Here is a 24841-nt window from a genome sequence, read left to right as displayed (position 1 = left end):
TGTCTGATTTTTCCTCCTCATCTAGTTCTACTAGTTAAATTCAGCTGAGGGGGTGAAAGTCTAGGTTCTTGTAACCCTCACCCGAATACTAGCCCGACTCAACCCGTTACCGCTTCATGGGTAACTTCCTGTTTAAGGACTATTTAAACCGAGATTCCTCCACATGTGATTCGCGAAGTATTGCCAGTTTCACTGTCTTACCGAGCGTTTATCTTGTTTTTCTGATTGCTATCACATGTATGACCTTTGCCTGTTTGTTTCATCTTCGTCTCTTGGATTCTGTTTGCCTGTTCGGATTGCTACCTTCTTAACGACTCATTGCCTGACTACTGACTCTGTAACTCGGATCATCCTTGAACCTGTTTGTTCTTTGGACTGTCTGACTGGTATCGACCCTTTGACTGTTTCACTGTTTATGTCTATTGTCTCATTCACTAAGAAACCTCTGCACATGGACTCTACTTCGCCGTGGGTTCTTGTTACAGTTCTGTTGACTTCAGCTTGAGCTTATAGCATTAGATGCATTAGACATGTGATGATCATCAGATATCAGACATCACTAGTCTCTCCTCGTCACTTTTCTTATGGGTCATCTACTTGTCTGTTTCCTTCTTTTCCACTTCCTTTTCCAAATATTTTGATCAATAACTGTTCCATAAATCCTTTAATCTTCATCAGGGTCCGTGTTTATCTTTGGTTTTACACCATTGTAAACTACGGCAACACAAGCGGACAAATGTGGAAGTGGCATTTATTATTTGTTGTGCGTTTCAGTTATCATGGATCACAATTAGACTTTGCAAATTATGGTAAATCTTCAAAAAATGTTGACAGAAATACAAGTTGAATAAATATCTGCATTTCCAAGATAGAGACAGCTTTGCGAAAACCTCGGACTGCACAGAGACTCTGCCATTGTGTGCGTTTTAATAGACAGGTAAACATATATTATTTTTGAGCAAGGATTAAGGTGTGCTGGATATGAAGCGGTGCTGCAGCCACCGAACAGTGTATGACATCTGACGTCACAAGTCCTGCAAGAGCTTTTAGTTCTATACGTTCTTTATAATCGCTCTTGCGGTCCTCTGGTTCCATCATGGAAGGACGTTGATGTCTTGGAATCTGTGCATGAAGCACTAATTCCCTAACTGGAGTTCACGGTTTCATACGTGACTGTGACATATGTAAAGCCTGTTCTCCAGCTGCTGAAAAGAAAATTGAAGAGTGTTAATGAACAGGGTCAGAAAGACATCGTCAGAAACGATACCAAGCAATGGTCAGGGCAGGCAGTGATAATTAAGGTCAAAGAGTCCAGGCAAGGATCAGTACAAGGAGTCAACAGAGGCATTAGAACGCTCAGAATTATCAGCCGAGGCACAAATAAGACTTCGTAAAGAGGAGAATGTTTTTACAAAGGGGAGATAATGGGGAGCACCTGGGCAGGTTATCAGTCTCGAGGCCAATGCATGATGGAAACTATAGTTCAGGGAGAGGGCTCTGTCCGGTGGCCATCAGAGAGAGCCACAGAGGCTCGATTCACGACACTAATCAATTTTAAGCTTCTTTTCCATGTTCTTTCTGCCTGCCTACAATTTTGTCTAAGACTTCTTACTTCATTTAACCAGGGGACCAGACCTAACTTTACTCCATTTAATTTTTTGCAGGGCCACTATATCAAACACATCTTAACAGGTTGAATGCAACCAATGTAATACCCATCATGAACACCCATATGCTGAAGAACAGAGTAAGACACACAAAAACACTGATTTTGATCAAACAGATTTTACTGTCTATATGAGGATTTATTACACACTATTTCAGTGACAGAAGTTGAGCTGCAGTATTACTTTCCTGAAGGATAATATTTCACAGTTTCTAATTCATCATGCAGCTCAAAGCATTAGGGGTAGAATCTCTTGTCAATTTATTCTTATTCATCAACACAGTTTCACTGATGAGCCAGCAAAATAAACCCCAATCCCAGGATAGAGGGTCTGAGTGAATGTGGTCTGGACTGTGTGGATGAGTCTCATTGTGTCAGAGACCCTGAAGAAGGACAGAGTTCCTGCGCTCTCATCCACATACACTCCTATTCTACAACAGCTGCTGATGGGCTTCACAGGGAGATCAATCTCTATGTTATTGTGTTTGAATGAGTAACTGGAAGAAGAGCAGTACAAACTCCAGGACTGATCATTACGTCCAAAAGCACATTCATCACCCGTACCTTTCCTGCTGATGCTTTTATATGACACTGATATACGCACACCATATTTTCCGCTCCACTCAGTCTCCCAGTAACAGCGTCCGCACACTCTCTCTCGACACATCACCTGCTCATAATAATCAAATCTGTCTGGATGATCAGGATACGACTGCTTGTCTTTCACAATTGTCAACTTTCTGTTCTCCTCAGACAGAATGAGTTGAGTGTGTGCTGTGTTTGGATCCAGTGTGAAAAAACAGGCATCTGAACACAAGAACAGAGACATTTAGAACACAACAACAAATCACTACAGCTGTGTGTGTGTGTAGACTTACATTTTTGAGGTCCTGGTGTAATCCTTGATTCTTCTCCATATTCCATACTATAACACACACACACACGCATAAGCACAATGGTTCTTATATTCTGCAAGCTGCTATAGTCCTACACCTAAACCTATCCCTTACAGGAAAGTACTGACATTTTGGATTTTCAAAAAAAAAAAAAAAAAAAAAAAAAAACACTGCCCCACGTCTTTTTAAAATGCTTATAAATCAATGTCCTGAAAAGCCACTTTCACCTTGTAATACCTATGTCATAACTTTGCCTTTATACAAATTCATGTCCTGATTTTGTCAAAAAACGCACAGAAACAATCAGTCAGTGAACAAAAATCTGTTTGTTGTGCACAGGGCTTAAAAATGGAAATAAAAATAAAAACAAGATTATTAAAATATGCTACAATCATGAGATATATCACATATACATACACAAAAAAAAACACTTTAAAGCACTTAAAATGTTCATAAGGGATAGGAAAATAAAATTGAGCAAAAACAGTTTGAATTGTAATTAATGAGTCCTTCTGAATATAGCAGCAGCTAATTATTTCATGATTGCCTGCTATTTTTTGTTTGATTTTCACTACTTGCTTCTGTTTTGTGGCCAGTTACGGAGTTACATACATTTTGTTGCATTCTGAAGACCTTGATTATCTGGTTCATGTGTGCTTGTTTACGGTTGCATATATACACAGATACAGCACACCATTTGTTTCTATGCTTGTTCCAGTTATCCTGATATTATTCACTGTATGTATTTTCGGCCCATGTTTGCTGAGATGTCTGATGGACAGTGTATGCTACAATTGATGGGTTGACTAGAGGGCAACAGGGAAACGAGCAGGTGAGCTTGGTTGATAATGTTTGACATCATCAGGTTTTTTTAGCCTGAAAGAGGGGACTGAGGGAACATTATGCCTTCTCTACTATGTGTGTGTGTATGAACTCTGACCTAAATGCGACGGAGACGCCTTGTGCGTACGGAGAGCTGTTTTGGCTAGATAGCAACTGGCCCTTCTACCACCTCAAGGTGACAATGTATCTTGCTTTCACAAGGTTCCCACTGTTTTTCCCTCTTTTTGGTTTTGCTGAGCTGTTAAAACAAGTTTAACCAATATTACCATATATGTACATGGTCCCCAAGCCAACATACAAAAACAAGTTCCTCCTTTTCGGGTGCACTCCTATTTTTCCCTATGTATATAAGCTGAAGACAGACTTGATGTTTTTGAGCATTTGTTTGAATAAACCAGATTGATTTCACTCGTGTGGTTTTATCGGGCTATGCTTCCAGCGCGCTGAACCAAGGGTACACATCAACCAGCGATACAGACAGAGGGGACCTGCTGCGGTGCAGATTGAAGTACGCACTATTTCATAATTTCCTACAAAAAGTTTAAGTTTAACCTCTTTCAATTTCACATACTTGAGTTTATTCAGGATGTAGACTGGGTCATTCAGTTTTTCAGAGAGAAGCTTGACTCCTGAATCTCCTGGGTGATTGTAGCTCAGATCCAGCTCTCTCAGGAGTGAGGGGTTTGAAGTCAGAGCTGAAGACACATAATGACAGCCTTCCTCTGTTACCATACAGCCAGACAACCTACAAAACATACAACAGTTTACATGATGTTATATTGTTTTTGTTTTTTTATGGTGTATGTTTTGTATTAAAAACTAAATAAAAAAAACAAATTTTTTACACTCATTTAGCATTATCGGGAGGAAACAAATTTCCCCTTAAATCATTGGATATTATATATTGTAACGATGAGGCAGAGGCAGAAGCCAAGGTTAAATCAATGTGTAGTTGTTTAAGTCAGAAGCAGCAATCAGAAACGTTAAGGCAGGTGGGTTGTTAATACCAAATAAGCAATCCAATCTTTCAACAAGTAGAGGAGTATTCCAGTAAACAATAGTCAGAAGGCAGGCAATGGGTTGAATCAAATACGTCAGTCCTCACCCGAAAAACAATACAAAAAGGGCAGGTCCAAGAATCGTGAAACAGGCAGGATAATCACAAATAGAATGCTCTGTAAGGCAGATGAACTAGCAATACTTCGTGTTTGAACACATGTTGGGCCTTTGGTTATAAAGCCCTCAAACAGGAAATAGTCAGATAAAAAAGCAGCGGGAGTGAGCACAGCTAGTACTCGGACGAAGGCTTCCTCAGCTGGTTAGGCATTACAGAATTACACGTTGCAAGGGGGTGAGACATGTCGATGAGTGGGTGAGTGAATTCTGGGCATACTCCGCCCAGGGCAGGAATCGATCTTGCTACAATAGTTCCGTAGTTAGTGACCAATTTCCTGATTCAGGCATTCGACTGATGATGGTAACCTGAGGTAAACTGACATTGATGTGCAGTTACTTGCAAAAGGCCCTCCAGACTTGGGAAGTGAACTGTGTTCTCCGGTCACTGACTATATAATTTGGACTGGGCAAGGATTTGGCATGATTTGACATAGGACATGATCAGGTTGTTCATTTCTGGCCACCAGAAGGAGTTTTTGATTCATTGGATTGTGCAAGATATACATGGGTGCCCTACACTGAGAGACGTGTGTGAATCACTGCATTATTCGCTGATGTAAGTTACTACTCCAAGTTCTTGTGATTGGTGATAAATTGAAAGGGACGCACATCCACTGCAGCGCTTCAGTAATGTACTCCTCCATGGCTTGGCTTTTGATTCTGTACAAGGGGTACACTTTACCTTTGGGTGGCATGGCCTTGGGCAGAAGGTTGATGGTGCAGTCTCCCGGCCTGTGTGGGGGTAGCTGCATGGCCTTGGTTTTACTGAACACTTCAGAAATGTCTTGGTAACAGGAGGGGAATTTAACTGAATGATTAACCTCAGGGCTTTCCACACTGGTCATGAGACAAGATCCTGGTTTGTTTGGAAGACATCGGCATGGCAGAACGTTGACCAGCTCCTTAATTCACCATCAGCCAGGAAATATTGGGGTCATGAACTGATAGCCAGGGGAAGCCTAACATTACCTCATGTTTAGGTGAATCCACAACATATAGGGAGATAGATTTCTGATGAAAGAGGCCAACTTGAAGCTTGAGGGGTTGGGTCTGGTGTGCAATTCCATCACCAATGAGAGTATTATTGAAGGCTTTGATCTTAATTGGCTGGGTGCAGGGTTGTACAGGAATGTTTCATTTTGATATGAGACTATGGTCAACCAAGTTCAAAGCTGCTCCAGAATCTATCATGGCTGTGAGATTAAGGGGCATGTCATTAGCTATAACAGTGATGGGTAACGTTAATGTTAGGTTAGAAAGTAGTGAGAAATGTTCAGTATTCACCAGGTAAGAAGTGGACTTGTGCGGGCATCCCAGGCTGCAATGTGCAGCTCCACCACAGTAAAAACATTATAGATTCTGATGCCGCCTCTCCCTTTCCCCTTCAGGAAGCCGTGAAACAACAACAAGCTGCATGGGTTTGTTATCTTGAAGCATGTAGATGGAGACTGATTTGGGGGTTTTATAAGAATTTTTTCTTGAGTGCTGGGGTGCTCATCAGATTATCTAGTTTAATGGTTAGCGGCAAAGTCCAAGAAAGACAGCTTGTCTCCCTTACAGCCCAGCTCTGTTTGCAGATAAGGGTTTAGACGTCGGTAAAACAAGGCTTTTAAAGCAACATCATTCCATCCACTTTGTGCTGCCAGCAGTCTAAATTCAATAGCATATTCCGCTGCTGGTTGATTACCTTGAGTGAGGTTCAGGAGTTGTCGAAATATCCTTTCCACCTGCTGGGTATTCAAATAACCTCACAGAGCGGTTGCATGAAGTAGTCCACTGAATACCATACTCTCGAGTCAGAATCCCAAATGGCTACAGCCCAATCAATTGCTTTGCCATTTAACAAAGTCATCAAAACAGCGCATTTTCCTCTATTCTGACTCAAACTTGCTTTCTTGAAAATCGAGATACAATTTAACTTGGTGAATAAACCCTTGCACTGTTCAGCAGTACCATCAAATTTGTCTGGAAGAGCAAAGCTTATCGTCTTGGGTGAGGGCGGAAGGAGTGATCGGATGAAATGCGTGAGCTGTTTATTTACGGATTGCAGCTTGAGGAGTTGCTCTTGATAAATTCTCAGGAGTTCGCTCTGATAAGAGAACGCTACTTGCAGGTCAGAAACATCAGCTGGATTCGTGGGAGGCAAAGTATTCTGTAACAATGAGGCGGAAGCCGACATTGAATCCATGTGCCGCTATCAGAAACTTTAAGGCAGTCGGGTAATTAATACCAAATAAGCAGTCTGTAAGGGTCCCCCCTTTCCTGAAGAACGAAATCTAGAGGCCCTGGTCAAAGGTTTAATGAGCGTATGGTCTTTTCTTGCACTTTTGAAAAATCTTTTTTTTTTTCAATTTTAACTCTGACACTTCACAAAATTTTATCTGACTCCAATCTTTCATGACTTTAGCTATATTATACTTAAATGTAACTGCCGATCCCTCTAGTTGTGATTAAATTTGGTTTGGCCAGAACAGACTCATGACACATCTGGGCTAGTCCAGGTCTAGTCAGTGGCTACCCCATAGATCGCTTACCTTAATGCAGTCATTTTCTCAATAGACTCAAAAAGAGCCGAGTCACCCTAGCATGCAAACAATGTGGTAAGAAGTCCCTAACCTACTAGAAAAATTATTTCAAACAATATTACAAGTTAACTAAGATTAACGGTTAATTTTGCCAGGCAAGAATATGTTCCAAATTGGTTTAATTCATAAACATATGCACAACTGATCAGCAGTATAGAATCAAAACAAAGACAAAACAAAAAACAAATATAAAAGGTCGTCATACCTGATCTTTAGAAAATACATAGTGTATTTCTGTAGTCTACAGAATGTTGTGTTTGCGAGAGAGAGCACTCAATGAGAAAAAAATTAACTTAATTTTAATCTTTTAGGAACAAAATAAACCCTACAGTTACAGGCTGGCAGACAGGACACAAAACTACACACATTCAAAGACGAGAACCAACGATTAAACAGAAGGAAACTGGAACTTAAATACACACAGGAATTGGCTAAATTAACAAGACACAGGTGAACACACTAAGATAATTAACAGAAATTAGGTCACACCGAACTCATGGCACAAGACAAAAACAAGAACAAAGGAGTCCACATGTGTGACAGCATGTAACACCTTTTGACACAACCATGTTAAGTTTATACTATAACTAAGATGCCAAAGGTGTCTTGCACAAAGCTGCTAAATAACAGTATTGGATTGTTCAAAAGCTTTTTTTTTTTAAATGACTTTGCTTAGAAATAAATTCATTTATCATAGCATTCTGTTGAAAATCATTTACCTCAGCATGTCTAACTGACAGTTTGGACTCTTGAGTCCTTTGGAAAGAAGCTTCACTCCAGAATCCTGCAGGTCATTGTTACTTAGGTCCAGCTCTTTCAGCACAGAGGTTGAGGATTGTAAAAATGACAATAAACTCTCACAAGACGGAGCAGTGAGATTACATATAGACAATCTGAAGAAAAACACATGAATTTGTTAGAGAATAAATCATTTTTTAGTATTATTTTTTTTTAGTATTTGAAACTCAAACCTCAATATCTCCAGTTGACAGTTTGGATTCTTCAGTCCATCGGAAAGAAGCTTCACTCCCGAATCTTGCAGGTCATTGTTACTCAGGTCCAGCTCTTTCAGCATAGAGTTTGAGGACTGTAAAGCTAAAGATAAACTTTTACAGGATTGAGCAGTGAGATAACACCCACACAACCTGTGAAGAGAGAACAAAACAAAGAGTAAATTTAAATTTAATTTATAGTAAAAGTATAAAACTTGATAATAAGTATACAGCAAAGCACTAAATCATTTCAAAATTGTGACACTAATGAACTATAAAAAAGTTTCAACTACTAAGGTTTACATTCAAAACTGGGTCATGAATCAAACTTATCCAGTTCAACGGACTCAATGATCTTGAGTTGTCAAATTATCAACACAACGAATCTGTCCTACTGAAGTGATGCAAGAACAAATAGCACTATGAACCTCGTAGCAAAGGATTTTACTGATGGAGTGAAAAAAGGCAAAGCGTGAGTTATTTACAGTCAATGCAAAGACACGATTAAACATCCTGTGGCATGATTTATGTGTATTAAGCATTTTGGCCATTTCACATGTGATTTGCAAGAGTTGAAAAATCTTTGGTTAATGCAGTGCAAATATTCTCCAATCAGGAGCTTGCTCTAGTAGTGACTTTGTTACCACGTAGCAAGCAGAGGCATAAATCCAAAACAGCAATGGAGGACAAAATCATTGTTGCTGTGTGGATACCCAGAGAAACGGGAATAAAAAACTTCTTGCTTGGAACAAAAAAAGTGAGTGAGGAGATTGAACAATCCCGGTAATATTCTGAAGGTTAAGACAATATGGGCACATAATCAAATTATCTTTACCCAAATTAAAAAAAAAGACAAGCATAACTAAACAAATATCAGTTTTATTGAACAACAAACATTATAAAAGCATATTAGGAAATAAAGACAGTCAGAGGCCCCTCCCATAACATGAATTTGTGAATTTCACTGGTGAACGAAGAAAGTAAACTGAAAATGTTGAAGTGTCCAACTTTTGTCAATCACTTGATTAACCCTCGCATTGAGTTCCTCAGTGTGGTTAAGATTTATATTAAATTCACCAGTTTAGCCTGAATCTGGAGGTTTGTACTTGAGTTGCCTTTGTGTTCTCTTGTTGTCTTCATTGCAGAAAGGGGTTTCCCAAGTTTGCTGATTGGGTGGAAGTTCAGTGGATGTTGAAGTCTTGGTGCGGCTGTTGAAAGAACTTTGCCTGGTTGAAGTTTGACGATGTGTTAGACTTAGGGATGGCGGGTAAACTTAACTTACATGAACTTTCACGGAAAGAAAAGAAACTGAAGTAAAGAAATAAAAGTACTGAGACTAGATGGATTTTCTTCTGCCTACATAGTAGCAGACGTGTAGGCTGGAGCACACAGATTGCAAAAGAACGTAGGCTAGAGCATACTAAAAGTATAGTGAGAACCAGATGTTAAAATCATGGCTGAGAGCGTGACTTAAACACTGACTAAGAGCATAATTTCAATCTTATCTTGTCAGTCACATGGTCCAAACTTTCCTGCTCTTGCAAGAGTATACATTTTGACATGATTTCCATGATTTCTAATGAATATAATACATTTGACTAAAAATTTGAACATTTGAAATAAAATTTCATGCATACCCAACATGGATAATACATTATTACATTAACCATTCCATAGTATTTTGAATAACACATAATAGTTAAATGTGTGGGTTATATATATATATATATATATATATAATATATAAATTGATGAGTAAATGCTCATAAGTCCTTTTAAGATAATTCTGAGCATTTAATTATTGTACCCATGTGTGATGTGCTATGACTTGGACCATTCATTTTGTTTACTTCCCCCGTAATTTTACACTGAATGGGCAACTGTATTTTTACAGCATTGCCACCCAGTGAATGTAATCACAATTACACACTCTAGTCAAAGAGTTTTAATGACAATAATTTGATCGTAAAAAAGTCAACTATGTGGTTACAATACAATACAAATGATGTAGTGTAAGGAGAAACATAGCAACCCTGAGCTAAGTTTTGTGTTCTGAGTTAAGTTTTGCTGCAATGCCACATCTGATGTCTGACCTTGAGTCTGTGCCTGTCTAAAACTTCAACCAGCCCAAAACTCTGCAACTCCAGCCAGCTCCCAAGACTTCACTACAAATGAAAACTGAACTTCCAGCCAATCAGCAACCTTGGGAAAACCCTTTCTGCAATGATGGTAACATAAGCATTACCCTAAACAAGCATCACAAGTACCTCCAGACTTTAGCTGTCCTAGTGCATTCAATATAAATTTTAACCTCAATGAGGAACTCAATGCAAGAGTTGTTCAGGTATAGGCAATTGCTGCCGTTTAGTGTTTTTACTATATTTTGGATTTGAATATCCGTTGCAGAGTTCATTCAGTGAATTGTCATTAGCTGTAAAACAGTGATTCTGTCCCAATTCACTAAAAAAACATAATTCCTGAATTTATACCCTGGTGGTTTTCTCATCTACAGACGACTGGAATTCTCTGCTAGCTATAGTTATACAACACCTATGTATTCACATATTTGAAAATAGCAGTTCAGTAAATTTGAATGTCCAAACCTCAGTATGTTCAGTCGACAGTGTGAACTCTTCAGTCCATCAGAAAGCAGCTTCACTCCTGAATCCTGCAGGTGATTGCTGCTCAGGTTCAGTTCTGTCAGATGGTTTGATGATTGTAGAGCAGAAGACAGAGTTTCACAGCATGTTTCATCAAAACCACAGCCGTCAAATCTGCCCAAACAGAATGTTTAGGTAGATTAGTTTTTGATGTTCAGTTTTGTTCCTGCAACAATCTATTGTACAATTTGATATCACATAAGAAAATACTGCACATTTATTTTGACATTTAATTTTTAAATGAACAACAGTCAGTGAAACTACTCACATGGCTTTTCTGCAGCATCTCACAGCTGGAATGAGTCTTTTGTAGTTAAAAGATGATGTGAATATCTTTGGATTGAACTCATCCAGCACCTTCTCTGAAGTCAACAGTATGTAGGTCAGCACTGTGCACATTGAAGATGAGAGATCTCTTTCTGGATGTTCATCTGAACTGAGGTAACTCTGGATTTCTTCATATAATGAATTGTCCTTGAGCTCAAGTAAGCAGTAAAATAGGTTGACTAAAGTTTCATCTGTGATATTTCTGTTTTGTACTTGTTTAATGTATTTAACTGTTTCTCTGTTGCTTTCTGTGGTGTCTTCAGTGTGTGTGAGCAGGCCTTTGAGAAGATATTGACTAGATTTCAGTGAAATGCCCATCAAAAACCTCAGGAACAAGTCCAGATGTCCTCTCTTACTCTGCATCGCTTTGTCAACAGCCATCTGTAATAGCTTCTGCAATGTGACATTTGTTTCAGGTTTCTTAAAGAAAAAGCAAAGGTCCTGCATGTTCTTGTTGAGGTAGCAGATGAACACATGCAGTGCAGCAAGAAACTCTTGAACACTCAGATGGACAAAGCAGAAAACCTTTGTCTCGTGAAGTCCATCTTCCATTTTAAAGATCTCAGCAATCATTCCCGTGAACTCTGCTGACCCTTCACTAACATCAATTCCACATTCTTCCAGATCTTCCTCATAGAACACAATGTTTTCCTTCTTCAACTGTTCAAATGCTAGCTTGGCTAACTTTAAAATCATTTCACTATTTAAATCCAAGAGCTTTGTGCGTTCTCTTTCTGCTTTTTTATCATATTTCTGACTCTTCATGTTTATTTGCATCAACAAGAAGTGAATGTACATTTCAGTGAGTGTTGTGCTGATGCTCTCGGCTTTGTCCTTGAGGAGAATATTCTTCAGTACTGTAGCTGTGATCCAGCAGAACACAGGAATATGGCACATGATATAGAGGCTCCGAGACATTTTAATATGTGAAATGATTCTGGAAACCTCAGTCTCATCTGAGATTTTCTTTCTGAAGTACTCCTCCTTCTGCTGGTCAGTGAATCCTCGCACCTCTGTGAACAAACCTACATACTGAGGATGGATCTGATTGGCCGCAGCAGGTCGTGATGTCACCCAGACAAGAGCTGATGGAAGCAGACTCCCTTTTACTAGATTTGTAAACAGGACATCTACAGATACTCTTTCTTCAAGACTGTCCAATGTATCACTTTCAAAATTCAAAGGCAGTCGGCTCTCATCAAGTCCATCAAATATAAACGCAAGTTTAAATTCTGTATACAACTTTGATTTCTCCAGGTCCTTCAGTTCTTTATAAAATACCTGAAGGAATTCGTGAAGATTGACCTTTCTGTCTTTAATGCTGTTAATATCTCTGAATGGAAGCAGGAACACACAGTCTATATCGTGATTGGCGTGTCCTTCTGCCCAGTCCAGGATGAACTTATGAACAGAGACAGTTTTTCCAATGCCAGCGATGCCTTTAGTGAGCACAATCTTTTCACATTGTTTCTCCTTAATAATGTAAATATATCATTGCAGTTTATGGGTTGGTCTTGTACTTTCTGGGTCTTTAGAGCATCATCAATCTGCTGAATTTCATGTTCTTTATTAACTTCTTTCATATCTCTCTCTGTGATGAACAGTTCTGTGTAAACAGCCTTGAGATGTACATCATTTTCTTTCTTGCACTCAAAAATATGTTCCGCTTTGTGTTTCATTTTGTTTTTGTGAGTTTCAAGAATTTTTCCAGCCTTAAAATTTCTATAATTATATATAAAAAGCAAATAATGAAAAAAAGTTAACTGGTTCAGGCAAACATATTATATTCATCAGGATTCTAAAAGGAAACATGTCAAAAGTAGCTTACTGTAATGAAAAAGTGTATTGGTCTGTTTTTAGACAAAACAATTTCACACAGGTAAAAGTATTTTCACCTTTATTTTTTTCCTGAGTTTCCTTTATGAAATTTCAGATGCAACAAGACATTATTAAGTCTTTCTGCACTTAATCCTTTTTCACAATTTAAAAACAGCTAAATCTTTGGTGTTAATTCAACACTGCTCATGGCCTTCTGTGAATCCAGTTTGTGGCCTTCTGTCCAACAGACACCAGAGGTTACTACATTACTCTCACACACCAGACTGTTATATATTGCCCTGCACTACATGTCCCATGTTCCATTGCACAAAATGCACTCACCTCGCCTTCATTTAGACAAATAAAAAGTTGAAACCCCTATTCAGTACTGTTTGCATTTATCGCTGATTTTAGACTGTGTTTGCCTCTCATTTGCAATATTGTTCATGTTCACAGATTACCTCTCATTGAGCTCACTGGATAACATTTGTATAACAGATGTACACATATTGTTTTATCTCCTTTTTATTCATTACATTTTTCTTAAATGCTTTTTTTTCCAGTTTGGCCCAAATGTCTGCCATTTTATATTTTGTTACCTTGAAAGAATTAGTTTGGCTGTAATGTTTAGGCAACTTGCAAAATAGCAAAACTAACATGATAAAGAATCGTGATTAATATCATATGTTTGCAGTCTTCAGAAGGCTCTCTTACCCATCTTTTCTGGACTTGTCCTAAGCTCTATAATTTCTGGTCTGACATTTTCAAATGGTTTTCTGAAATGTATGGTTTTGTGTTGGAGCCTGACCCAGAGATTGCACTATTCGAACATTCTCTTTCTTTAATGGACCATAATGACTCTGTACAAAACACTGTTATTTATGGAATGATTATTGCTAAGAGTATAATTCTACGACTTTGGAAGTCCGAGGATATCCCTCAGTTCAAGACTTGGTTAAGCTCTCTTACAGGAATACTGCACATGTTAGCTCTTGTGAAGTGTTTTGTGTTGGAATGTGTATAATACTACATCTGTCCCAATACCCTAATTGTTAATTGTATTTTTTTTTTTTTTTTAAGAGGAGGGGGAGGGGGTTTCTTGTCTTTTTTGTTTTTGTTGTAAAATTAAAAATTCTAATAAAAATACTATTTAAAAAAAAATATCATATGTTTGCCATATCACCCACCCCTAACCCTGTGCTACAAAACTTCCAACCTCTGTAGCACCAGTGCTATGTGCAAAAAAGTTAACATACAGCCATGACATACCTTGTTTTTCTCTGTATTCCATCTCTGAAGATTTCTGTTGATCTGGTAGAGAAAGAAAAGATGCATAAATAATGAGATCATTAGAAAATACAAATAAATGTATTGAGGTATTGACACTAAAATGTTGCTAAATCATGTGAGTCATATTCAAATTCTGAAATGTAACATTACTCAGATGTTAATAGAACTAGTAGTGTGTCTAGTCATAGTAAAGTAAATGTACGTTTCCTTCACCATTTGAGCCATAAATGTTTACTGGTCCTGTGAAGGTGTTTGCGGTCAGTAAAGCAGCATATACACTTGCATCTGTTTCAGCATTTATATCAACACTGACTGTAGTCGGGACATTTCTTATCTGGACTGGAGCTTAGTGTAATGAAAGAGAAAGATTATTAGACGGATTTCAGAATTGAACACAAAATATCAATTTGACAGAATAACAACTGCTAAATGGGGTGAATTTGAATAATGTACTGCAGGGAGTCATGTAAAAACATAACTGAATGTTGCATGGTTCTGCACAAAATATTGACAAGTTTCTAAAAAAGGACTAACAGACAGAGCTAAGTAGATGGGGCAAAGTAGATGGGATAACAAGGTAACAAGGGTGAGAAGCTAATCAGTTACTAGGCACTGTATCCCTGCACTCACAAAACAGATCTCACGAGTGAGCTAATATAAGCCAGTTGTTGAGATAGTTAAGGATGCGGATGTCCTACCCTCAAAGTGGGGTCAGAGCACCCTCCACAACTTTAGTAAAGACACGGGCAGACAAGGACAGCCCAAAGCAAACTGAAGATACGGCTTGTGTCGAGGTAGATTCGAGAGGCGGAAGTACACGTCCTTCAGGTCGATGGCGGCAAACCAATACTGGTGCCGAACACATGACAGGGTGCATTTCTACATCAGCATCTTAAATGGCAGCCAATGAAGCGGCCAATTCAAGACTCGCAGATCTAGGATTGATTGTAACCCACCGTTCTTCATGGGTACAATGAAATAAGGACTGTAAAATCCAGATTTCATCTCGGATGGAGGGACAGGCTCTATTTGATCCTTTGCCAAAAAGACTGAAATCTTTGCATGCAGTACAGAGGCATCCTTCACCAAGAGGACAGAAGTGAAAAAGATGCCTGTGAACCAGGCGAACTGAATCGCATAACCGAGTCGAACCATCCAGATCAACCAGTGAGATGGCCTGGGTACCCACGGTGGGGCAGCCAGGGAGAGAGAGGTGGCTCAACCCGGAAAGCAAAGCATCCCAAAGTAGAGGCAGGCCTCACCTGGCTCCCACTGTCTCATGGAGGCGAAGTTGAACCAGAATGTGAGAAAGTGGAACGTCACTCACAAGGTGCACTCAGTGTAAGAGGCCCAGAAACGTGGAAACTTGCTCTTTTTGTGAAAGGGTGGGTACCCTGAGGCTAACGACATAGATATTGGTGTCCCCTAAAGAACAATCTCCCTAATCTTTGGGTAACGGGCTGTGCCCCTCTCCAGTAGCTGGCTGGACGCCCTGCTGAGGGATTACGTCCTTCTGTGTTTCAACAAAAGCCTGGAACCCGATAATTTGGAAACACGCCAGGGCAAGATGTGTCTGATGGCCTCTGTCTGCTTCTGTACTGCCGAGAACTACTCAACAAAGTCTTCAACAGTGGCCTGAGAGGCCTGTGAGACAGGTGCATTGAGAAAGAGAACTTTGTCAGCGTCACTCATCTGTGCCAGGTTCAACCAGAGTTGGCACTCCTGGACCACCATGGTGGACATCACCTGACCGAGGGGCTGTGCCGCGACTTTTGTTGCTTATAGAACCACCTTTAAGGTGGTGGCGTTTTGCGCGCTCATCAACGTGCCCCACCATTAAGGGTAGCGAGGAGGAAAGAAAAGGTACTGGAGCAGAGTGTGGCTGGGAGTCACATCTGGACCCTAGATACCAATCATCCAGCCGTGAGTGCTCGGGGGATGGTGGTGACTTCACCTCCAGCCCGATGCTCTTGGCTGCCCGAAGGAGCATGGCCATCAACTCATCTTCTGATTCTTTCTATGCAGCCGCCATGGTGGAGAGCTGCTCAGTGTCCTCGTTGGCTGAAGAAGACTAAAGTCCCTCCTCTGATGCAGCAATGTATATCTCATCCTTGTTTGGAGCCCCAAAAGAGACGCTAGGTCCGCCATGGGAGCTCTCTACAGAGCAATGCTGGGAGGGATCAGGAGTCTGTGGGGGCTGGTATAATGCCATAGTGACTGACTGAAAGGGAACCACTGGTTTAGTTTAACAGGATCAGTTGTGTCTTTACTTCTCTTTTTGTTCAGCTCATGTTTGTTAAAGTTGCACACATAGACTCATGACACAGGCACTGTCTTATTGTTGCACTAAAGTTGGTTTACCTTGTTTTTCTGCTGCCTCTAAGCATTTATTTTCATCTGTGAAGAAAAAGGTAATAATGTTAAAGTAGTTTAAAATAAAGAATGTTTTAATGAAATAATTATTCAGTGAGATATTGTTCTGTAGTACTAAAAAAAGTGTCTCAACCAGTTGTTCTCAACTTCAGTCCTTGGTAACAGCAGCAGCAGCTGTAAAATGTGTTTCTGTTTTGACTCTCATCCATTGTCTCCACATCCTGCTCCGACATCTTCTGTCACTCACTCATTTATGCAAAACAAGAATAAAAGCTTTGTATTTTACTGAAATAGTACTACAAAAGCAGAACACAGCAGTTATATGATGAAGGCATTACACTAAACTGTCTGTCAATATTTAAATTTGGGTGCAAATAATCAGATGATGAAAAAAAATTGTGTGCTTAAGAGATTTTTCAAAAGGCTAATGGTAAGATGGGTAGTATTTATGATACATTGTCACCTTGGAATTATAAGGTGTATCTGACATTTTTCTCAAAATGGAGTTATTTGCATATTCTTATTCTGTGGCACCTTAATTACATTATGTGTTGTTTGTTTTGTGAACTGTGTTACTTTTGCATTTTTTTAGGAATCAAAAAGGGTTCTTTCTACAAGTCTATGGAATAAAAAAAATCTTAAAGCTCCCTGTCTCAAAACTGCTCAGAATGCAAATAGAACCAGTAACAACCACCTGGCTCCGGGTGAAGTAACATTAACAAAAGGAGAGGCCACACTCAAAATTAAATGCAACAAATAAACACTTAATCAAGATCTCAAAGTAATACAAAAGAAACAAGTGTAAATTAAGAAAAGAAAACAATCCAGGACTGGAGAAGGAGACGAATGGCCAAAGCCCAGAACCCTCTTCTGCTCTCTGAACCTTTAAACCCTAAATGCCAATCAATGGTTAAGGTCCACACCTGTACAAGGCTCCCACATTGAAGAAAGAGAAAACCCGGAACGCTACCAAGTGGACAAATATAAAAACACTCTGACCATAAAACCCCCCCTTTTAAAACTGAGGTCCCAAAAGGTAACTCTGCAAAACCAACAATAATAACAATAACAACAACAGTAATAATAATAATAAATTTACTCCAGCAGTCGAGATCAGTGGGCTGCCATACAAATGTTCCTTACCCCCTTTATTATTCTGTATCTTCAGTCGCCTTGAAAATACTAAAAACAGGGCAGGTTACATAGCAATTTCATTTTAGTCATCAACAGGAGAACGAGACAATGCATCTGCTATAACATTATCCTGCCCTCGAATATGGTTAATGCCTAAAGTGTATGGCTGTAGTAAAAGAGCCCAATGAGCCCAGTAAGCAGACTGTGATCTCAAAACGCAGCTACAGGCATAGAACCATCTCCTACATACACATCGAAGTGCTGCAAGGACAACCTCAATGCCAGCGTTTCTTTCTCAATTGTAGAATAATTGAGTTGATACTGAACTTAACTTTTGGAAAAGAAACTAACAGGGCGTTAGTTTCCATTATTGTCTTTTTGTAATAACACAGCTCCTGCAACCCCTTCCTTGGCTTCAGTGAGATGAACAAATAATGTAAGCAAACAAGAAAGATGTTCATCCCATGTTTGACTATGCACTACGACATCATCTAAATACATGGCACATCCTTCCAGCCCTTAGACCACTTGATTCAGCAGGTGCTGGAAGGTAGGTGGTGCATTTCAGAAAACCGAAACTCATTACGTTACATGAGTATAGCCCAGACGGAATAATAAAAGCAGAAAGTTCTTGTTCTCGGGCAGTTAAAGGAACTTGATAATACCCCTTCACGAGGTCAAACTTAGCCAACCCCACAGAATCAACACAATCTTCCACCCATGGAAGCAGAAACAAGTCGGGCTTGGTAAGGTTATTTAATTTTCTGTAATCATTACAAAACCTATATGTCTTGTCCCGCTTTTGCCCAACTTGATTAAGACAGCTGCGCAAGGTCAGTATTTAACAGTATTTAACCTCAGCTTCCAAAATATCCTGCTTTTCAGAAGAAACATGATAAAATCACTGTCGTATTGGCAAAGAATCACCAACATCCATATCATGATATATTAAATCAGTGCACATAGGACTATCCGAGAAAACGTAAAAAAATTAATTTGCGCACTCAGAACTATGATTAAGCCAGGTCTTCATTTTCATTTGGGCTTTACTCAAGTTTTCTCAGGCTAGTTTTCCTGCCAAATGCAATCGACATCGGAATCTACTTACATAATCCAAGACATTCACTGGCATTTCATCTTCAATAGCATCATTCAATAGAAGTGTCAGTGGACCTCTCACTTTGTGACCAAACACTAAAACGTTAGGGCTAAAACCCAAACTCTCCCGTAAAAATCGAAATTCTGTCATTACTTACTCACCACCATGTCACTCCAAACCCATAAAACCTTTGTTCATCTTTGGAACACAAATTAAGATATTTTTAATGAAATCAGAATGATATCTAACCTTACACAGACAGCAACACAACTGAAATGCTCCAGGTCCAGAAACATAGTAAATACAGTAAAACTATGGGAAAAACTACATATATACAGCCTTCATTAACAGAAGAGAGTCCACTTAAAAATTTTTACAAATCTTAGTGATTTGAGGAGCCCTGCTGTAGGTGATTTTGAGGTCTTTCAATAAAACCAAATTGAATAAATATTTTAAATACATATCACATATTGATCCTTTAAATGTAAAATCATAATATTCTTAATCTGTTTGCTAACATAAACTGCAATGATAGTTGTTTTAGTGTGTGTTGTTTTAATAGAATAATCAACACATTAGACAAAGTTTTTGCACTTTCGATTCAACATGATCCATGGCTATATTATGTGAATAAGATAAAACCATCTTTATCTAAGCATTAAAGTCTCAAAAGCACAAAGTCTCGAAAGCATTAAAGTCTCAAAGCACAAAGTGACACATTATTACACATTAAAAAGAACACAAAGAACACTCACTTGTGTTTTCTCGTCTGAATCAGGAACAGGAAGATCTGAAATGTATTCCACTTTTGTAAAACAAGTTAAAACCTGTTTCATTCCATCTTCTTAGAGGTTGCATAAACAGCATAACATGCTTTCGGTTACAGTAAGAGGAAACATACCAGGAGCTGAAACAGGGAGACATGTGACAGCACATTTAGATATTAAATAATCCACTTTTATTCTGATTCTGGCAAAATATCAAAAATCTGTATGTAGGCATTAATTTGAAATGGTTAACAGTTTTCTCAAAAACTGATTACAATTAAATTTATTTTGTAATTAAATGATGTAATTATAATGCAATATAAATCTTAATTCATCTACATAATTTACTTTTATTCAACCTTTATTTAACTGGAAAAGATCTTTTCACGTGAGTCATATGACAAACAGAGATGAAGTGCAGCAGCTCACAACTTGGTGTAGAGCCAACAATCTATCTCTGCATGTCAACAAGACCAAGGAGATGATTGTTGACTTCAAGCGAGCAAAGAGTGATCATTCTCCGCTGTCCATCGACGGGTCCAAGGTGGAGACCATCAGGAGCATCAAATTCCTTGGTGTTCATCTGGCGGATAACTTCACCTGGTCACTCAACACCAGTTCCATCACCAAGAAAGCCCAGCAGCGCCTCTACTTCTTGAGGAGGCTGAGGAGAGCTCACCTCCTCCATCCATCCATCCTGACTATGTTCTATAGGGGACCATTGAGAGCGTCCTGTGCAGCTGCATCACTGCCTGGTTTGGGAATTGCACCGTATCGGATCGCAAGACCCTCCAGAATATAGTAAGGACAGCTGAAAAGATCATTGGCCTCTCTCTGCCCTCTATCACGGACATTTACATGATACACTGCTCCTGCAAGGCCCACAAGATAGCACATGACCCCACACACACTGTTCACCCTCCTGCCATCTGGAAAGAGGTATCGGAGCATTCAGGCCCTCACAACCAGATTGCTTAACAGTTTCTTCCCACAAGCCATCACACTCCTCAACAATCACACCTGAATAGACTTTCTCTTCCATAAGCATTCTTTGCACTTCATGTTTATTGTTGTCTTTTGTGTTCTTGCACTGATTTTGTCCTTGCAAAATCTGTTTGGGTTTTTTTTACGGAGTATATGATACTGGATATCAATGGTTAATGTCATTAGACAGAAATCTCATTCAATGTCAGTGGAGGGAAATAGAATTAATTGGGCATTTAAAAGAAAAAACCCTAGTAAAGTTTAGTTTACTCTAGCTCTAAACTCTAGCAAGTAACGTTTTCTCTTAATGGAAACCAAATGTTATTTTTTTGGTTTGTAGAACATTCCTCTGATGTTATTTTTAATTGTTGATATTGTTTGGAAGGATATAAGGGTACATGATTAATAACCATTTAATACATTACTAAATTTGTCTATTAATATGCAAGATTTGCCTACCAAGCAGGCTTATTTAGTTTTAGTGTTGGATAGATCCAGATCTACAAAAGTAACTTTTACTGACTATTGATTGGTAAGATCCTCAGAAAGGAAGAACAACTGATGAATGGGAAGAGTGTGTGAGCGAAGGTGGTTGTGAATGTGTGTAGATGTGTGTTAGTTACAGGATCAGAGAATGACACTGTTCCTTCGTCATAGTCCAGATACACTCTCACACGATCAAGCTGTCGATTAACGGGAAAACCAGAGCTGAAAGTCCGTCCGTGCTGCGCAAACCAGACACCGGTGTCATAGTAATCGTGTCCCTTCCTCTGGTTGAATTCTGTAGTTACTCCAAGTCTCCAGACCGGGCTCTCTTTAACCTCCACATCCCAGCAGTGTGTTCCTGAGTCAAAACCCTCAGATGCCAGAACACAGAAATGATAGACAAATGCCAAATTTAAATCATTGATGGTGCTTCTGAAAGCAGTGGTGGTGCTTTAGCTCTAATACACACCTCATCAAATTCAAAATTCAAATTCAAATTCAAATTTTATTTGTCACATACACAGACATACGTAGTACGACATGTAGTGAAATGCTTTTGGGCCATCATCCCATCCACATACAGATACAAGATGGGGGTAGACATGACGGGATGACAGAAATAAAGAAGTACAGCATTACATGAGGAGAGGTGAGGCGAGAAAAAAATAAGCCAAACCCAGACTGTGCTCCTAAGGGACCACAGTGTGGTAACGGGAAAAAAAAACACCTCAGCAATAGAAGCACATAGTTTAGACACTTTTGACAACATGTAAGACGAGGTAAAAATCTGGGGTATTGGGATCCTCCACTGGCGAGCAGTCATCCTTCTCTGGCAGCCGTCGATGCAGCCCTTGATCCAGACCCGTCTGCCAGGCAGGCGGAAAGGTGGGGGTGAGGAGTGCGAGAGCGTCTTCACTGCCGTGATCTGCCGGGGGAGTTGTTTTTCCAGCAGTGGCCTTGGCCGAGGCCAGTGCATGGTACAGGGAGTCAAAACCAGATAAGAATGGAATTTGTTTAGGCTTGGTGCGAGTAGTCATAGACAATTTACCCGAACTACTCTATTGTCCATCCTGGTCCATTTTCCGAAACAGAGCCTCGAGCTTCCCCACGATGTTATCCAAAGTGCGGTTCACAACCACAGTCTGAGTCCCGACAGCTCTGCTTCCCCACCGCCGGTTCACAACCACAGTCTGAGTCCCGACAGCTCCAGGCAGCATTGTGGGGCTGTGGACAGCTGCCCTCGTTCTCTCAATTTGTCGATAAACCAGGGCTATGCCCAATCCGATCAGCAATAGCCCCGTAATCAAGGTTCCGAAAAGAAAGATATCTTCAATATCCTCCACGGAAAGAGGCTCCAAGCACACGAGACGCCACTTCTCCCACGCGTCCATCGAATACCCGGCCGCCATCGTCCCGGCAGGACAATCGGGTTCCCCCGAACCCACGCTTCTCTTCGAGAAGATGGTGTCAATTGCGTTGAGAGACCAGTTGATCAAATCCATGTTTTCAGCTGGAGAGCAGGGCAGAGAGAGTCTCTCAAGTGGAGAAAAGTAGACACAAGACGAGACTAAGAAGCACAAGCAGGCAAGGTCACGGGTAGGGAGAGGGAGGAAAAACACATCCTACTCCGAGGACGGGCAGAGAAGAAAAAAAAAAAAATGCACCTCATTATAAAATTATCTTCGTATAAATTAATGCTTTTTTGTTTAAACTATTTAAGTGTCCGCTGCTGTAATAAGCTGGGAAAATTTCTAACTTTAAACAAATTACCTTGTTAGAAAAAGCGTGACATGTTAGGTAATGTTTTCACATTAAAATCTGATGTTTCTTGTTGATTCAATAAAATGTTTTTTTACTTTTTTTTTTTAATAAACAGTGCTGGGATGCAAAAACTACAAAGACTTACAACAATTCTTCCAATAAAAGTACATTTTAGGCTTAAAACACACTTTGCAGTTCATTTAAGTACAGGATATTTTGGACATCTGTAAATGGTATCTAGATGTTCTTCAGAAGGTTGCTTCAGGTTTGTAAATAAAAGGGGATTTTTACAATCACAGTTTACACTGGGGACATATTGTAAAATGTGTGTGTTGTGTGTTTCAGTGAGTGATTTGAGGATTGTTCTTCTGGGTAGGGGTGTATCAGAAACCAGTCAAGTAGGAAGCTTCATCTTAGGAAGAGCGGCGTTTGAGACTGAAGCCCTCTCTCTCTCCCTGCAGAGTCTCCCCACCTGAAGCTGATAATTAGCGATTGGGTGATTGGAGAAGAGAGAGAGTACTTAATCTACAGCTATCCTCAAAATAGTGGTGGCTGGATGATGTGTGGTGTTTGAGGACTCGTCCTTAGAAGCCTTGTTGCTAGTGCTATTGGTGTACATTTCTCTCAAATGTGTTGAGATTGTTGAAGTAGAAATCCTGCGTTGTCACACTGAACACTTCTGTGTTTGAGACCTTGTAAAGACACTTCAGTGTTATCTTTAGTTATCCCTTATAGATTGAATCCATTTATCTCTCTTGTTTGTTTTTGCGTTGAGTAGGAAGGAGGGTGCCATTTTTGTTTGTATTAGACTTTTTATAAGGTTGTAGAGTAAGGGCCCTGTATACCTTTTTTATAGTAAAATAAAAATCATCCCCTGGCTTCACAGACAAGGCTTGCACCTACTCCTGGACTAAAACAAGTCTGAGCTGTTTTAACCTGACATATCTTAAGACACAACATCATAAAGCAGCTTGAATATTCACTATATTGTTGCCCTCGAGTAAAAATGTTATCTGTGGATCAGGATAATCTGAGGATAACTGAGTTTGCATATTCATAGATCTGTGTGTAGCAAATGTGGCAAGGGTGTAGATTTATATTCAAGCAATTTTAAGCTATTTTAAATATTTTCATTAGGATAAAAGCATTTAAATGTCATTTTGATGATCAAAGAAGAGTTTTAAAGCATCTAAAATTTGACTTTGAAGGGGACTTTGAAATGAATAATACTGTATTAGTAACACTAACTATAGTAAATAATAACTGGATGTCCAAAGTATTATTTCATTTTTCTTTTAACAAGCAGAGGTGGAAAGAGGTCAGAGAAGACAACTGGCTGTGACTTGACTAAAAGTCAAATGACAGAGAAAAATATAAGTGCGTCTCCACTCCTCTTCGCTCATTTACTGTTTGTGGGCTTTATAACCAGAGGCCCTTCATGTGCTCACTGTGAAGTATTTCCAGTTACTCTTCCTTCCCAAGTGTTTTCTGGATCTATTCTTGTCTGTTGCCACGTATATGATCTCTGCCTGTTTCTTCGACTCTTGATTCATGGACCTGCCCTTTGGACTGATATTCTGGTTTTGACTCACTGCCTGCCTTGTTACTGTTGTTTCTTTGATATTCCCTGTGTTTGTCGACAGATCGGACTGCCACTTTGTTAGTGACCCACTGTCTGTCTTATCATTTATGATTGTTACTGTTGTCCATAATAAACTTCTGCAAATGGATTCGACCTTGGTTCCCGCCTCATCTTACTTCGACTATCACTTAATCCACTGCATACCAGAATGAGCTATTGAGATTTCCCTGCAGTCACTATCTCTTTTTCTGACACAACAGCATAACCACATTGATTTTCACCTTGGCTATTTTTAGAGCATGAACCATCTACAAACAGTGTCTCTCCTCAGTTAATGGAACATCTCTCAAGTCAGGCCTAGGTTTGCAATTCTGTTCTGTGCTGGTCAAGCAACAGTGTGGT

The 24841-nt window shown here is 39.5% G+C and overlaps 2 protein-coding genes across 2 annotated transcripts in view; one reads left to right on the top strand and one right to left on the bottom strand.

Annotated features, from left to right (window-relative positions):
* LOC122342952 (NACHT, LRR and PYD domains-containing protein 3-like) overlaps positions 1-24841 on the top strand; it is a 924523-nt gene that overhangs the window by 379732 nt on the left and 519950 nt on the right. The gene's annotated exons all lie outside the window — the stretch shown is intronic.
* LOC122342972 (NACHT, LRR and PYD domains-containing protein 3-like) lies at positions 842-19717 on the bottom strand. Its single transcript, XM_043237211.1, is given in 13 exon segments — positions 842-2473; positions 2545-2591; positions 3977-4150; positions 7886-8059; positions 8138-8311; positions 10762-10932; positions 11087-12626; positions 12629-12867; positions 14233-14274; positions 14467-14598; positions 16615-16650; positions 16760-16872; positions 19615-19717. Coding segments are annotated over 8 exon segments (3009 nt in total). The 5' UTR covers positions 12825-12867; positions 14233-14274; positions 14467-14598; positions 16615-16650; positions 16760-16872; positions 19615-19717; the 3' UTR covers positions 842-1940.

This window comes from Puntigrus tetrazona, chromosome 4, assembly GCF_018831695.1.
Source record: "Puntigrus tetrazona isolate hp1 chromosome 4, ASM1883169v1, whole genome shotgun sequence".
Lineage (NCBI taxonomy): Eukaryota > Metazoa > Chordata > Actinopteri > Cypriniformes > Cyprinidae > Puntigrus > Puntigrus tetrazona.
The sequence above is the reverse complement of the archived record's forward strand: the minus strand, read 5'-3'. Positions and strand labels throughout refer to the sequence as shown.